This window comes from Coenobita brevimanus, chromosome 54 (assembly GCF_032717465.1).
Source record: "Coenobita brevimanus isolate Jiangsu-jjx chromosome 54, ASM3271746v2, whole genome shotgun sequence".
Lineage (NCBI taxonomy): Eukaryota > Metazoa > Arthropoda > Malacostraca > Decapoda > Coenobitidae > Coenobita > Coenobita brevimanus.
In genome coordinates this window covers 2,059,268-2,073,202 of record NC_137007.1, presented here as the reverse complement: position 1 = coordinate 2,073,202, position 13,935 = coordinate 2,059,268, and the positions used below count along the sequence as shown (strand labels likewise).

At 41.1% G+C, this 13,935-nt stretch overlaps 1 protein-coding gene across 1 annotated transcript in view; it reads left to right on the top strand.

Moving 5' to 3' along the window:
* Window positions 1-5,441: 5,441 nt before the first annotated feature.
* The window catches only part of LOC145401001 (anillin-like), a 46,508-nt gene continuing 38,014 nt past the window's right edge, over window positions 5,442-13,935 (top strand). Inside the window, exons 1-4 of the mRNA XM_080273358.1 lie at window positions 5,442-5,586; window positions 5,747-5,779; window positions 6,816-7,229; window positions 12,698-12,963. Of these exons, the coding sequence (XP_080129484.1) occupies window positions 5,494-5,586; window positions 5,747-5,779; window positions 6,816-7,229; window positions 12,698-12,963 (806 nt within the window). The 5' untranslated portion in view covers window positions 5,442-5,493. The remainder of the gene's footprint in view (window positions 5,587-5,746; window positions 5,780-6,815; window positions 7,230-12,697; window positions 12,964-13,935) is intronic.

Sequence of the window (13,935 nt, the reverse complement as noted above, 5' to 3'; positions counted from 1 at the left end):
TCTTTTTCTTTTTCCTTTTTCCCCCCCGCCATTAAGGGGGGGGGAAGAAAAATAAAAGCTGGGTTAAAGTTAGTGTGTCCAAAGGCTTAACACCACATAAAAGAGCCTACAATATCTTGCTTATTTTTTTATTTGTGGACAAATCGTCACAGAAGAAAGTCGACTAATTGTTCAGCAAATTGATTCACGTTATTATTTCTTTAGAATCGAGTGATATGGTTTTGTAAACATTTATCTATCACCCAGGGTTAATTTAATTAGTTACTTCACCATGAGAACATCTTGTTATTCAGTACTTTGTCCTTCCTAAACCCAGATAATTTTATTAAGCTCAAGAGAGACTTTATATTGGAAGGCATAGATGTATTGTGGCCTTCATTACCCTCTTCATAATGTGGGGGTCATCTGTGCTGAATATGAGTATGAAATTAGCAAGAATGGTATGAGAAAGATGCCAAACTGAAGGGTTTAACATTCTACCTGAGGGATGTTTCTGAGACCGAATGTTATCATTGTGAGAGTGAAATACAAAGTTCTTCATTGAGCTGAAGGTTTGAGTGAAGATTGAAGCAAGCCCTTGAAGGGAGAAAAATTGTAGTCCCCATACACCCAGTATATCACGTAAGCTATCAGGAAAAGGGTAGTGAGGACCAAGAATCCAGTGTACCTTCTCATAACTGTGTAATGTAATAACAGTCCAGATGACCTAGGATTTGGGTCCTGTGCCAGCCCAGGGCCCAGTTTAATTAGGTAGACTTGGGTGGCTGTCTGGAATGTTAGAAGTGTTAAAGAAGAATGTAAGACAGGAGTGGTAGTGAAGGCATTTAAGGAAAGAAAATAGTTATGGTATCCTGGCAGTTTGTGTTTGACAAAGATGAGAGGGAATGAGAAGGATGAAATGGAATGTTGCAGTATGTATAAGGTCAGTATGAACATACAGGTGTGATACTGCAATTGAGTTGGCTTGTTGATGAAATAATAATGGCAGGGAGGAATGAATAACTATAACTGTATCAGCTTAAAGTGCATGTATGTCAAGTTTAAGGCTGAATTTATGAAAGTGGCACTGATTATCTGTGCACATCTGTGTGCCTTAAAATGGTAGAGGTGTGGATGAGAAGGTCAGGTTTAGGATCAACTGTTTTAGAGTGACAATACCATATATACCAAGGAATTGCGAGTGCAGAAGGAGATCTGAATGGGAGAGTTGACACTGGCTTGGTGAATGATGTAATGGGTTGTTTTGAAGTGCCAGGAGAGAATGATAATGTGAAGTGACTGAAAGACATGTAAAGTAGCGGGAAAGGCTCATGACATTCAGAAACATTGGACCATGCTGCCATTATGCTTAAGTACTTCCAATTTCAGATACAGAAAGTACATAAATAATCATGTATAGAAGCCTGATTGATAATGTTCTTTATAGAGAGGAGGATGCCTGGTACCAGTGACAGGAGGGCATTGAGAAATGTGTTCAGTTAGGATCGTACTGTATTTATGTGGCAGTATGACTTTGGTTTGCATTGTGAAACTGAGAGAAGCATGGAGGATAAATGATAAAAGAGGTGTTGAGTGAGAGGAAAATCTGAGAAACAAAGCAATGACATGAATACAAGGCCCGTTCAGAAAGTATCTGACCACATTTTTTTTGTGTCTCACCAACCAGTTGGAGCATAGGGGCAGAGTTTTGTGTAGCACGGTGCAGGACCTTTGTGTGCTTGCATGATTAATGCCAGTCGCCATGAGTGACCAAGTGGCTGTCAGTCAGCCTATATTCATGGTTGTGCACCTTACACTCGTTGAGTTCCCGCGCTCGTCACAATGACCGAAAAAGTTGAACAACGTTACTGGATCAAATTTTGCCAAAAACTAGGTGAAGTCTTGGGAGTAGTGCAAATAGAGGAGGGTTACAATCGCTTAAAAAATGGCCGAATATCAGTCGAGAGCAATCCACATCCTGGGAGGCCATCAACGAGCAGGAGTGCTGAAAATGTAAAGAAAGTCTGTGATTTGGTCGTATCATGGGAAATCATTGGTTGACTGTCAGAGAAATTGCAAATGAAATTGGAATCAGCAATGGATTAGCACACAAAATTTTAACATGATTTGGGCATGTGAAGAGTTGCCATCAAGTTCATTCCAAAGCACCTCTTATGTGAACAACGAGCTGTGTGGATGAACATTGCTCAAGACATGTTGGAGTGTGAAAATCATGATCCAGATTTTGTTGAAGACTGTTATCACTGGAGATGAGACTTGGGTGCATGGGTACAACCCCAAAATCAAAGCACAGTCATCCCAGTAGAAGCATGCAGGGCTGCCTTGGCCAAAAAAAAAGCACGACAGGTTCGCATGAAGGTGAAATGCATATTGCAGTTTTTTTTCAACTATAGTGGGCTTGTGCATCATAAATATGCACCAGAAGGTCAGACTGAACAAACATACCACTTCAACATTATCCATTGTCTTCGTGATGCATTTCGGCGAAAGAGACCAGATCTTTGGAATGTGATAAGTTGGAAGCTGCACCACGGCAACCAAGGCTGTGGAGTCAGAGTCAGAAGCAGTTATGGTGATGCTGGAGCCGGAGTTGGTAAAAAAGTCCTTACTCTGGCTCTGACTCCAACCATCAGTAAAGAAATTATAAACATGATGTAGATGTTGTGTGGAACTACAGTATTTATTGCCTTTCGAACGACAGCTCCTTCGGTTTTATTTCTTACAGCTGCTGCATTTTTTTTTCTTTTCTCTTATTTTCCACATTTTATTTAGGAGTTGTTCATTGTTCTCCCGTACTTCGTTTGTTTATCATAAACATAGGTGCTGCCATCTGTCGACAGAACAAGAACAGACACCACAGTCAGCAGATTTCCCATGGAGTGAACATGTCCGGATAATTTCTTCATTCTTGAATCTAGAGGTGGGTTTCTTTAATACAAAATTTTTAAGAACAAAATGATTATAGTATAAAGTGACATGGAAGCATCTGCTACTGCCAGTAAGTTGCGAGGTGGGAATTTTGAGCACGTGCAAGTCAGTGCAGACTCATCATGGCAAATTTATTGTAGAGAAAGTCTAAGGGGTTGGAGCTGGAGTCGGACATACATGAAATGAAGGAGTCGGAGTTTAGAGTTTTGGGTACCAACTCTGCAGCCCTGATGACAATTCTCCTGCCCATTCTTCTCAACTGACTCAGGAATTTTTGTCCAAGCACAACATCCCACAGGTCCAGCATGCTCCCTGTTTACTAGACATAGCTCCAAGTGACTTTTGCGTATTCCCCAATCTCAAAACTCTGCTGAAGGCTTCCCAGTTTGAGACGAGAGAAGAGATCAAGATGAATGTGACAAAGCACCTGCTAGAGATACCAAAAATTGACTTTGTAAAATGTTTCAGGCAGTGCAAAGAACAACTGGCAACCTGTGTCAAGTCAGAAGGGGCATACTTTGAGGGGGATTAGTGTCCTAGCTCAACAGGTTAGCTGTTTATTTATTATTTTTAATTTATTTTTTTAGAGCTATACTGTCTGAACAGACCTTGTATGAGTGAAAGGCAGTGGAGGAGTTAGTTACTAAACTGGAAGAAAATATAGAAAATACTAATTGCATACAAGAACTGTTTGATCAAGAATGCTGAAGCTATAGGTGTTGCCGCAGGGGTGTCAACCAGTAAAGGAGGAATAACGTGGTGGGATGTCGCAGTTGAAAGAGCATTGGAAGGAAAACAGAAGTGGTTGGGGTCGATACAAGAGAGACATTATGATGAAAGAGGGAATGTACAGTAGTGAGAGGAAGAAATGAGTGGGAGTTAATTCAGAGAAGCATAATGCAATTGAAGAATTTCAAAGAAATAATGATTTTAAGCTGTAGTACTCTGAAAATGGGGAAAATTTTCACTCTGCTTTCTCTGTGGAAGCACCCAGAAAAAGAGGCTTTCATTCACCTTCAGACTCACTCACACATATATCCTTTTTACCACCCTATCTATATTAATTTTTTCAGTATGACCTTATTTCACAATATTCATGAATCAGCTCTTGAACTACATTGTGCTTATAGTTCATGTATTGCTATACAGTATGTCAACAAAAAAAGATTGAATCAAATATTTCATATTCATATTTGAAAAATATTTGTAGGGTCGTTGTGCAATTTGCCTATGGTAGACTTGTTACTGTATATTGTTTCACAAGTGTAAGAACACTGTACATCTTGATAAACTCACACCCACTCCATCAACTTTGGAGAGAGATCTACATTACTACATCTCATTCCTGTCCCTTGACACAGTAATCATTGTCTAGTATTGCATTTGCAATATAGCCTACTGTATTTTCTTCTGCAGCAAATTGTACATACTACAGTAAAAGTTACTGTACGTTCCACTATTCCAAACTTCTGCTTTCTTCCTTTGGTGCTTTACATTTTTTTCTGCATTTTCCCTATTTGATCTACCCATATTCATGTCCAGTCTCTTATTGGCTTATTTTGTAATTTTTTACTGTATGTTATGAACTTGCACTGTTTATTTCTGTTATTTCATGGCAGTGTGTTCTCTAACTTCTACTCTACCTTATTAAATCAGAGTTTTCTTCAGAGTTAAGCATAGTCTTACGCGTAGTTGACTACAGGGAAAAAAAAAAAAAGTCATTTTGATGAAATTGTGAAACCTACAGGTACCATTCATCATTAGGCTACATCATGCAGTGTTCCCTCTATGAATTTTTACATTTGTTTTCCCACCACAGATCTCAGTCAGTTATATACTCTACTCAAGGGTAATGTATACAGGTACTTTATTTGTCATAGCATTTTTGTATTGCAGGTATATAATATGTTTAACACTGTAAGTTAGAAGAGTATAATGCAATTACAGTCATGTGTGATCATTTGTGTTGCAGATACCTCCAGAGAAGAAGCAGATCCTCCTAAGCCAAGTTGTATTAGTACTGATCAAGAGTCCTCTCGTGTTAAGAAAGCAAGTTTTAGCCCTGAGAAAGTGTTAACTGAAAATGTCATAAAAGATGTTGGTGAGAGGCTTCCAGCTGAAGCCACATTGGACGTGAATGTTCAGCATTCCTCACACATACATCGTTCAGGTCCCTTGGCTAAGAGGTGCCAGGAAATGAAAAACTGGGATGATGACTACACATATCATTCCACCAGTCATGGCTCGCAGGTAGATGTAGAGAGACTATCAGCTTCAACACCTGTGCATGAAGCGCATGGCAACAATGCATTTCCTGACAATGAGTCTAGTTCATCAGTAGAACATGGCATGTCTAACTCTGGCTTGACACATACTTCATTTACAAGCGGCAGTGGTTCTCCCTCTAAGTATTACTATGGAGAAGGGTCCTCAGGTAGGCTGACTAGTAGCATAGGTGATGGGGAGTCATCATCTTCCTCTGCTTCAAATCAGACACCATTCCACATTCCATCTTTCTCATCCCAGTCTCCTGTTCCTCATTCCAAATATTCATCAAACTCAAAGATGCCAAGGAACAAGACAACTGTACATCAAAATGACAACATTGCCTCACCCACAAAAAGGCTTGACTGGGACAGAGGCATGATTAACTCGCTGGTAAGTATGCTGTTCCTCCATAGTAGATCACTCTATTTTGTTGTAGTTTGTAAGCACAGTAGTAGCTCCTAGTTTTTGTGTGGGAAGGCATGGATTTATTTCAAATAAGAATTTTACTAATGTTTTCTGCATGCCTGACAGCTTCAACTGCTTGTTTCAGATGATCCTAAATGATGGTATTCAAGAGGCATTGGTAAGTTGAGTGCTAGATTTGTGTTACAAGTTCTTATTTTTTTTTATTTGACAAATGTTAGATAGTGTTCTGCATATGTTTGATATACAATTGGATCTGCTTATACAGTTTTTGAAGATGTATGTATATGGAGATAATATGAAAATTCAGCTGGGACCAGAGATCGTAGTGCCTGACTTGTGTGACTTTTCATCCCTAGCTACCCATAAGTGGTGCATCATACATAGCCTGTAACCCTTTGTGTAAGACGGCATATAGAACATATTTCAAGCATCTTATTACAGTATTAAACACGAAATGATAAACAGGAAAATAAAACAGTATAGTATTGTTGTATCAAAAAATGTAACTGACAGATGTACATTGTGTGTGCTCATACCTGGTAGTGATTAGTGAATGGCTTAAAGCAGGATCTTTATAGCAGTAGAATGTCTCCCTGCCTGTATATCTACACATGCTGAAGTAGAGTTTGAAAAATGCTCTCAAACTTCCAAATAAAACATCAGTGCATGTTAGTAAATATCTGTTGGCCTGTAGTGTTGATGATAAAGTGAATAACCTGAGGGAGATGGTTGTAACTACGGTACAGTAGTTGGTGCAAGAGTGCTTTAGAGCAGCAAATTGTCTTTCAAATCATTAGTCATTAATAGTTATTGTAAACATTTCATGAAGACTTCTTGTTTGACACCTTCAATTCAATGATGTATTTTAAATTTTTTCTTGCTGCAAGAGTGCTTTGGAACAGCATATTGTCTTTCGAATCATGAATCATTAATAGTTATTGTAAACATTTCTACTTTTTGTTTGGCACTATGAGTTCAGTGACATGTTTTAAATTTTTTCGAGCTACCTCCAAACAGTTGTATTCAACAGGACAGACCTCTTGTAGTGAAGGGATTAATGAAAGGCGATATCAGACTCATCCAGTTTGAGAAGCCCCTATAGAGCTGAATAAATCTGTGTGGTGGTAGCAGTAATAAAATAAATGTCATTGTAGTGAAGGAGTTAAGAAGACTTATAACTGAATTACTTACAGGAAGCACAAGGATTCACTCCAAGTGATTCTCGATCAAAGCTTTATTATGATTACAAAGAGCAAGAGCATAAGACTGCTAGTTGCAGCCCTCAGAAGTCCACATCCACCCTTGAGAGTTCCCCATCATCTGTTAGTCCCTCCAAAGCTAGGAGCATCAGCCTTGCAGAATTTATGAGGAGCACCAGCCCAGAGAAAGTGAAAAAGCGAGATGAACCTGGTACTGTTTGCATGCCTGCTTCTCAATCCCTGACTGCCAGCCAGGCAAGTACTAGCACCCAACCACCACCTTACAGGAGTCCACCCAAGTCACCACCACTGCCGCCTGTTGTTGTGTCATGTATGCCCAAAAGTCCTCGTTCAAGCCCAGGCCATATGCTTTCTAGGGTGCCAAGCTCTGAACCAGAATCTTGTAAGGTAGGTTCATGCAGCAGGTATTTTATATCAAAGTGAACCACTTACGCGCATCCTCACATGTTTTTTCATTGTTTCTCCCCTTCTCAGTCAATAATTCACAGTTGAACTCTCATTTGCACACAAGATCTCAGTAATTGCCAAAAATTATAGATTGTATACTGACATTTTTTCTAATTACTGTATAATGATTTTCATTCACCCCCATGACTGAAAGCATTGTATATTACTAACAAAGCTGGTATGTAATTAATTGCAAGGTAAGAATGCATAAATCTTAGTTTTGCTTTGCTTTGCAACAAAATATGCTCCATCCAATTTCGTTCATTCGTTTGTTATTGAAGGCTCCAACATGCTTGGACGCATCTGCTTTCGTCACCTAATGGTGGCTTTCCAAGCTCCTAGATCTCTGGCAGCTTCCCTGTTCAGTCCTTTATCCCTGAGGTGACACTCAAAAACCTTGTACCAGGTCTTTTTCGGTCTGCCTCTCGCAACCCTACCCCTAACATTAGCACCCAGTGGCATAAAGCTTTTTAACCAGATAATGAAGGTAATGGAGAAAGTTCTAGAAGATATGGCTGGAGAAAGAATGAATATTGATGAGATACAGTTTGGGTTTATGCCAGGCAAAGGGACCACTGATGCCATACTCATTGTTCGACAGTTTCAGGAAAAATATACAGGAAAGAAAAGGGAACTGCACATTGTTTTTGGTGATTTGGAGAAGGCCTTTGACAGAGTCTCTAGAGGGATGGTGAAGTGGACAATGAGAAAGTTTGAGATCGAGGAGTGGCTGGTTAGGGTGATTATGGCCATGTACACCCACTGCAAATTGACTTAGGACCTAAACACAGAATTGCTATGGGAGAGTTGTCTGTCCTTGATTTGTGTTTCCACCTCTACCAAATGAATCTTGGGGGCAAGAAGTAACTGGCAACTCCTCTGGTTTTGGCGGGAGGTGGTGAAACACTCGGCACGTCAGTTCTTGCTCAGAAGCGAGAGTGGGATCATATGTTCCCGTCGCTCCGAGCATGCACCTCCCCTAAGTATGCATTACTGTTTGCCCTGTTATTTTTCTAGAGTCGAGTTTTCATGCCTGGATAGTACTGCTCAAGGGATGAGAGGGTCCGTATCATTGCATGGAGGCAGGATAATGTCCCTGTCAACATGATTTGTGAATGTACTTGACGCGCAAAGTCGACTGTCATAAGATTTTTGCTGCAGCTCTCAGATATCGTACCAGAGCACAAGCATGGCAGTGGAAAGAAGACGACTACTTCCAGAGGTACAGATACGCTTCTGAAGGGGGAAGTAATCAAGAATCCTCGACTGACAGCAGCAGAAATGAAGAGAATGCATTCCCAGCTGTTACAAGCTGTCTCAGTTTGAACTATCCAACACCGCTTGCAGAAGGAGCTGGGTTTGCCAAGCCACACCACAGCCAAGAAATCGCTTCTTACTGACTGCATGAAGAAGCAGCGCATTCAGTTGCCAAGAAGTATGCACACTGGACATTGGATGAGTGGAGAAAGTTATGTTTTCTGATGAAAGTACATTTCAAGTGTTCTAGGTGCGTTCTGCCAAGGTTCGTCACCCTGCCTCCCGTAGTCGATATGACCCTGCTTACATGGAGCTGACTGTTAAGCACCCACAATCAGTAATGGTATGGGGGTGTTTCTCAGGTGAAATGGGAAGGGGAGGCCTCTACTTTCTTCCTAAGAACTTGATGATGAATGGTGGCTGGTACATTCAAGTACTGAAAGATATTTGTTAAACTTTTTTGCAGTTCATGGATGCAACTTTTTCATGCACAGTTCAGCTCCATGTCACAAGTCAAGAAAGGTGACAAAATGGCTTCAGGATAATCAGATTGAGGTCCTCAACTGGCCTGGCAACAGTCCGGATCTAAATCCAATAGAAGACTGCTGGGCAAAGATGAAGAAAATCATGGCAGAGAAGAAGACACCCAATCTGGACAACCTCAAGACTGAACTGACAAATGTTTGGTGCAAAGAAATGTCCTTAGATTATATACAGTAGAAATCTAATTGATTCCATGTCAAAATGCATCCAACTGGTCCTGAAAAACAAAGGAAACATGATTTCATATTAATGAATGGCATTTCATGGACAAACATTGTGATATGTACTATGATTTCTGTGTTTTTAATACTTTGTGGGGAGAGGTCCTAAGTCACTTTGCGGTAACTGTAATATTCATGACATAGTCCACCCATTTCTCCCCAACCAACACACCCACACCACCATAACCATCTGTCCTACCCTGCCAAAACAACTTATAATAGCAATCCCTGTCAGCAGTTTTTCTGGCTGATCCACCCCAATACCAAACTTCTTGCACATATCCCACATCCATCCACCCCCTACTAAATGCCACAACCACTTCCCCCACTCTATCCCTCAACTTCCCACATTCCATGACTCCAGTCTGATCCCCCTGGGTGATTTAATGTCCTCAGGGTTGCTTTGAATTTCATTCTTTAACTTGGTCATAATCAGTAAAATAATAAAGGGGAGAGACATGCCACAGGCCCCAACCACTGCACAGTCCCAGGTCCAGGCAATGGATCTGGGACCCCTAGCCCACCAGCCTTGACCAGTGGCTGTGTTAGTGGCCTCTGGGCACCCTGCTGAGAGAGCTACAGGGACACCCTCCAAGTGTGCCTTGGCACTGTAACTGCCGTGTCATTATACACCCATTGATATGGCAGCCTCCTGGGGCACTACTCCCAGGTTCGGTCCGGTCCCCTCTCTATTGGGCGGAAGTGGCAGCCTGGGAACTGCAATGCCCTGTACTCTCTAGCACAGGTTCGAGCCCCATCTCACCCTGGCCCCATTATCTATGCTGGCGGAGCCCTCGTCATGCCTCCCTTCAAAAGATTCGCTACTAGGTAGCGGGGGCAAAGTTTTCTGGCCACATGCCCTTGCTGGCCTCAACCCATGTGACTTAGTGGGGTATGTTGTGTGATGTAAAATGCATGTGGTTTAGTGTAGGAGATAGTTAGAGGTGTACATTCCATGTTGGTATCACACTGAAAAGGTCAACAGAGGGGGATGGTTATGTAGCTAGTGATACAGGAACTCCAGCTCTCCCTATCACCAACATTCCCATTCCCCTTGGGAGTACCACCCTGATTGGCTGGTGCTTCAGCCTCCTCCCTATTATGTCACTGTCCAGTCACATGCCATGCATACTTCAACAGATATTTTATGGGTAAATTTTGCCTAGTTCAGATAGTTCATGGGTGAATTTTACCTACTTTTGGTTGCAAGCAATGATATACTTTCCTCTTAGGTAGTGGTTCTATGGATTCTGCACCCTCCCCCCAAAAAAAAAATGCTGAAAAAGGATCAGAAGTGTTTGCTGAGAGTTTGAGAAATATCTTGCCCATTACATTATTTTAGGTCTTCTGTCACCTGCCCACAATTAAGTGCAAAATAATAGTATTTGAAAGAAAGGAATTACATAATTTGCTTAGCCATGTAATATAGGGTAGAGAGAGGAAACAGGATGTCTTGCAGAGTGCAAATGGAAGGAGAAGTGCTTGAGGAGGTTGATTATTTTAAATACTGTATGTATATTGTGTAAACATGGCAAGATGGAGTGTGAGGTTAAAGAGAGATTACTTTAATGGAAAACTTGTAATGTTTCAAAGTGGGATGGTATGAATGGAGGTGGGGAGGATCCAGTGTAAAAGTGCACAGTAATACAGTACATACATATTACATACATACATATATACTGTACACAAAATTGATGCCATGCCTCGTCCTAAGGCCATGCTACAGCTGATGTTTTCTTTGGAGTGGAAGCTAAACCATCCATCCATCCATCATCCAGTCCTATGTTGCCCCATGAGGAGCATAGGAACCCGGGACTAGGCAAGTTGGTCCTGACACATAAAATGAGTGACCAGCCTCACTCATCCCTGAGTGGCATTACATGAGCAAGAAACCCCAGGCACCCCTTGGATATAAACCTGCACAGGCCAATTCCCAAAACAAGCTAATTACTTCCAAGCAGTTGCTAGAAGCTGTTGGAGAAAAAAATTTAATGTGTAAAAAGATTTATAACAATATGAGAACTTCAGTTAGGACTAACTCTACATATTCACTCTAAAGAGGGATTGCAGAGTGACTGCTATTGTGTCTGAAAAGTTCTCTGCCTAAGAGGGATGATTGTGGGGCTTGGTACCAAGCTTGTAGCCATATTTCACTTTCTTGGCACTACCTTCTGGGGTCAATGGTAGCCATCCATCTGTTACCTGAAAGTATTACAAACATCCATATTGTGTACAAGCAAATAATCAGAGGTTCCTATCATCATTCTCTTTAGCAGTGTCAGTATATATTTGTGTACGGTACTTAGTGTTTGAAATACAGATTCTCCCTCCTCCTCATCATAATAATTGCATGTCTTTTCCCCACCCAAAATTGGGGTGGGGCAGGGTCCAGAACATCACTGCGATAATGTACAACCTTCTATCCTGACAAGCTCTCCAGTCAGTGTTTATATTACAGTAATCTCTCCACTATCCGATGTAATAGAGCTAAAGGCACGTCCAGAAAGTGGGTCCGTCCAGATAGTGGGCCCCTGCCTCTTGGACTGGTACTTATGGACCCTAACCCAGCCTAACTCAGAAAACCACCTACATAACTCTCTACCGGACATGCATAGCACCTATTTAAGACCCTGTTTACACAGTTAAGGGACGGAAAGTATGAATTAAATGAAAAGGAACCAGAGAATGAGGAATTAGAAGTGGATATGGAAAATACAGTATTTGGCAGTGTACAGGATACTTACAATATGTCCATTGCCATTCGTTTTGAAGGTTAACCCACCTCCTCTAAGGCTTTGGCAGTGGTGAAAATGCTCTTGAAGCATGTACAGTAATCCAGTGTTGTGCTACACTTAATCCTTTGCACTATGAGTTATAATTGTTTAACTGCACATTCTGTTCTTGATTGCACCATGCCAGTTTCATCCACTATTTTCAACTGCCAGTTTACACTCTGTACTTAATCTTTGCACTCTGAATTCTTATTTCATAACACTGCACTTCACTCTAAATTCCCATGTGGTCTAGTGGCGAGGTATTGCAGTTTGTTGACTGTTTACTGTATTCATAAAAACGTCTAGTCAGGATGGTAGTTAGTTGGTAACTGGGGAGGGATGGGGGAAGCAAGCAGTGAGCGTAAACACAGCTGTTATTCGGCGCTGCACACCAATTTCAAAGTATGGTTGATAAAAATGTTGGAATTTTTTTTTTGGGGGGGGGGGGGGGGGAATGGCCCGGGCCCAAAATGTCTGGTAAGTGGGGAGTCCGGATAGTCGCCGTTCAGATAGTATAGGAATTACTGTATTTTCCTGCCTCTTTGGGCTCAAAACCTATCCTCTTTCAGTCCTTTGTCATTCTGTTTTTAAGAATAGTTTACTGTTGTTTTAGGATCGTCCACGAGACCCGAGCCCATCCAAGGTTAGGGAGATGCGCAGCAGATGGGAACAGCACATTCGTCAGGCATCACCAGAACGTTCTGATAGGTCTCGTAGTCCTAGGAAGTCTTACCCCACTCCAGAGAGTCCTGGAAAAATGCACACAGGGGCTTTCAAAAAACAAGTCAGTCATTCAAGCTACAGTAACATGCAAACCTGTGCTGCTGGCTTTACATCCACAAGTGATATGGGTCAGACTCATCGACACAGCCCTAACAAGTAAGTCGTTAAAGGAGTTTTAGCTATTGTATATGTGGCTTTTTATTTTCATTTCTCCTTTCTTTCTTTATTAATATAGAAAGAAATAACCAAAGACTGAATACAGTACTGTACTTGCAGGAAAACTGTCCCATCCAAAAATGCTTAAAATAAGTTCAAGATGCCTAGGCAGATTGTTTGAAAGCATAGAAGAGAGACTGAGGAAGACTTTTCTTGAGACAACCATTTGCTTAGAAAACAGTACAGTAAAACCTCATTGTAACAGACTAATTAGGGCCCATGCCATTCCAAAAAAAAGCCAAATTCCAATATAAGGAAAAAAGCCAAATTCCAATAAAAGCAATGTCTGGACTTTTTCCGACATATCAGACATTAATCTGGATCACACCAATGGTTTTTAAACTGTTTTCACTACCATTGCAGTACTGTACTGTATTATACATTCTCTACAATAATCAAATGGTATCATATACATAATAATACTGTACTGTACTGCACTACCATTGCAGTACTGTACTGTACTGCACTACCATTGCAGTACTGTACTGTACACTGGTAAACCTGTCTTTTATTTACCTCATTGTGGTGAACATAGTTGAAGTGGTAAGGCAGTCCAGACTGCTTCTGGCTTAATTGGACTTTTTCCAATATACAGTATAAGAATTTAGTCCAGTAGCTCCTCAATTCCGATAACAAATTCTGGTCTATTGTAGTCCATTATATTGAGGTTTTACTGTATAGGAAAAACTGAACCATGCCACCTGACTTGTAGACATCTCAAACCAATACTTCATGTACAGAGATTATATATGGTGGCAGGTGGTGGCAATCATCATCCACTCACTTCATGTAGTGCTGCCTGCTTCTTCCTTCACCTTTATCATTCCTTTTCTGTGTCTGTCCTCCTATCTTCCTATCTGTCCCATCCTCTCTGTCACTTTTTATTACTCTTCTTTCCACTTCATGTGGCTG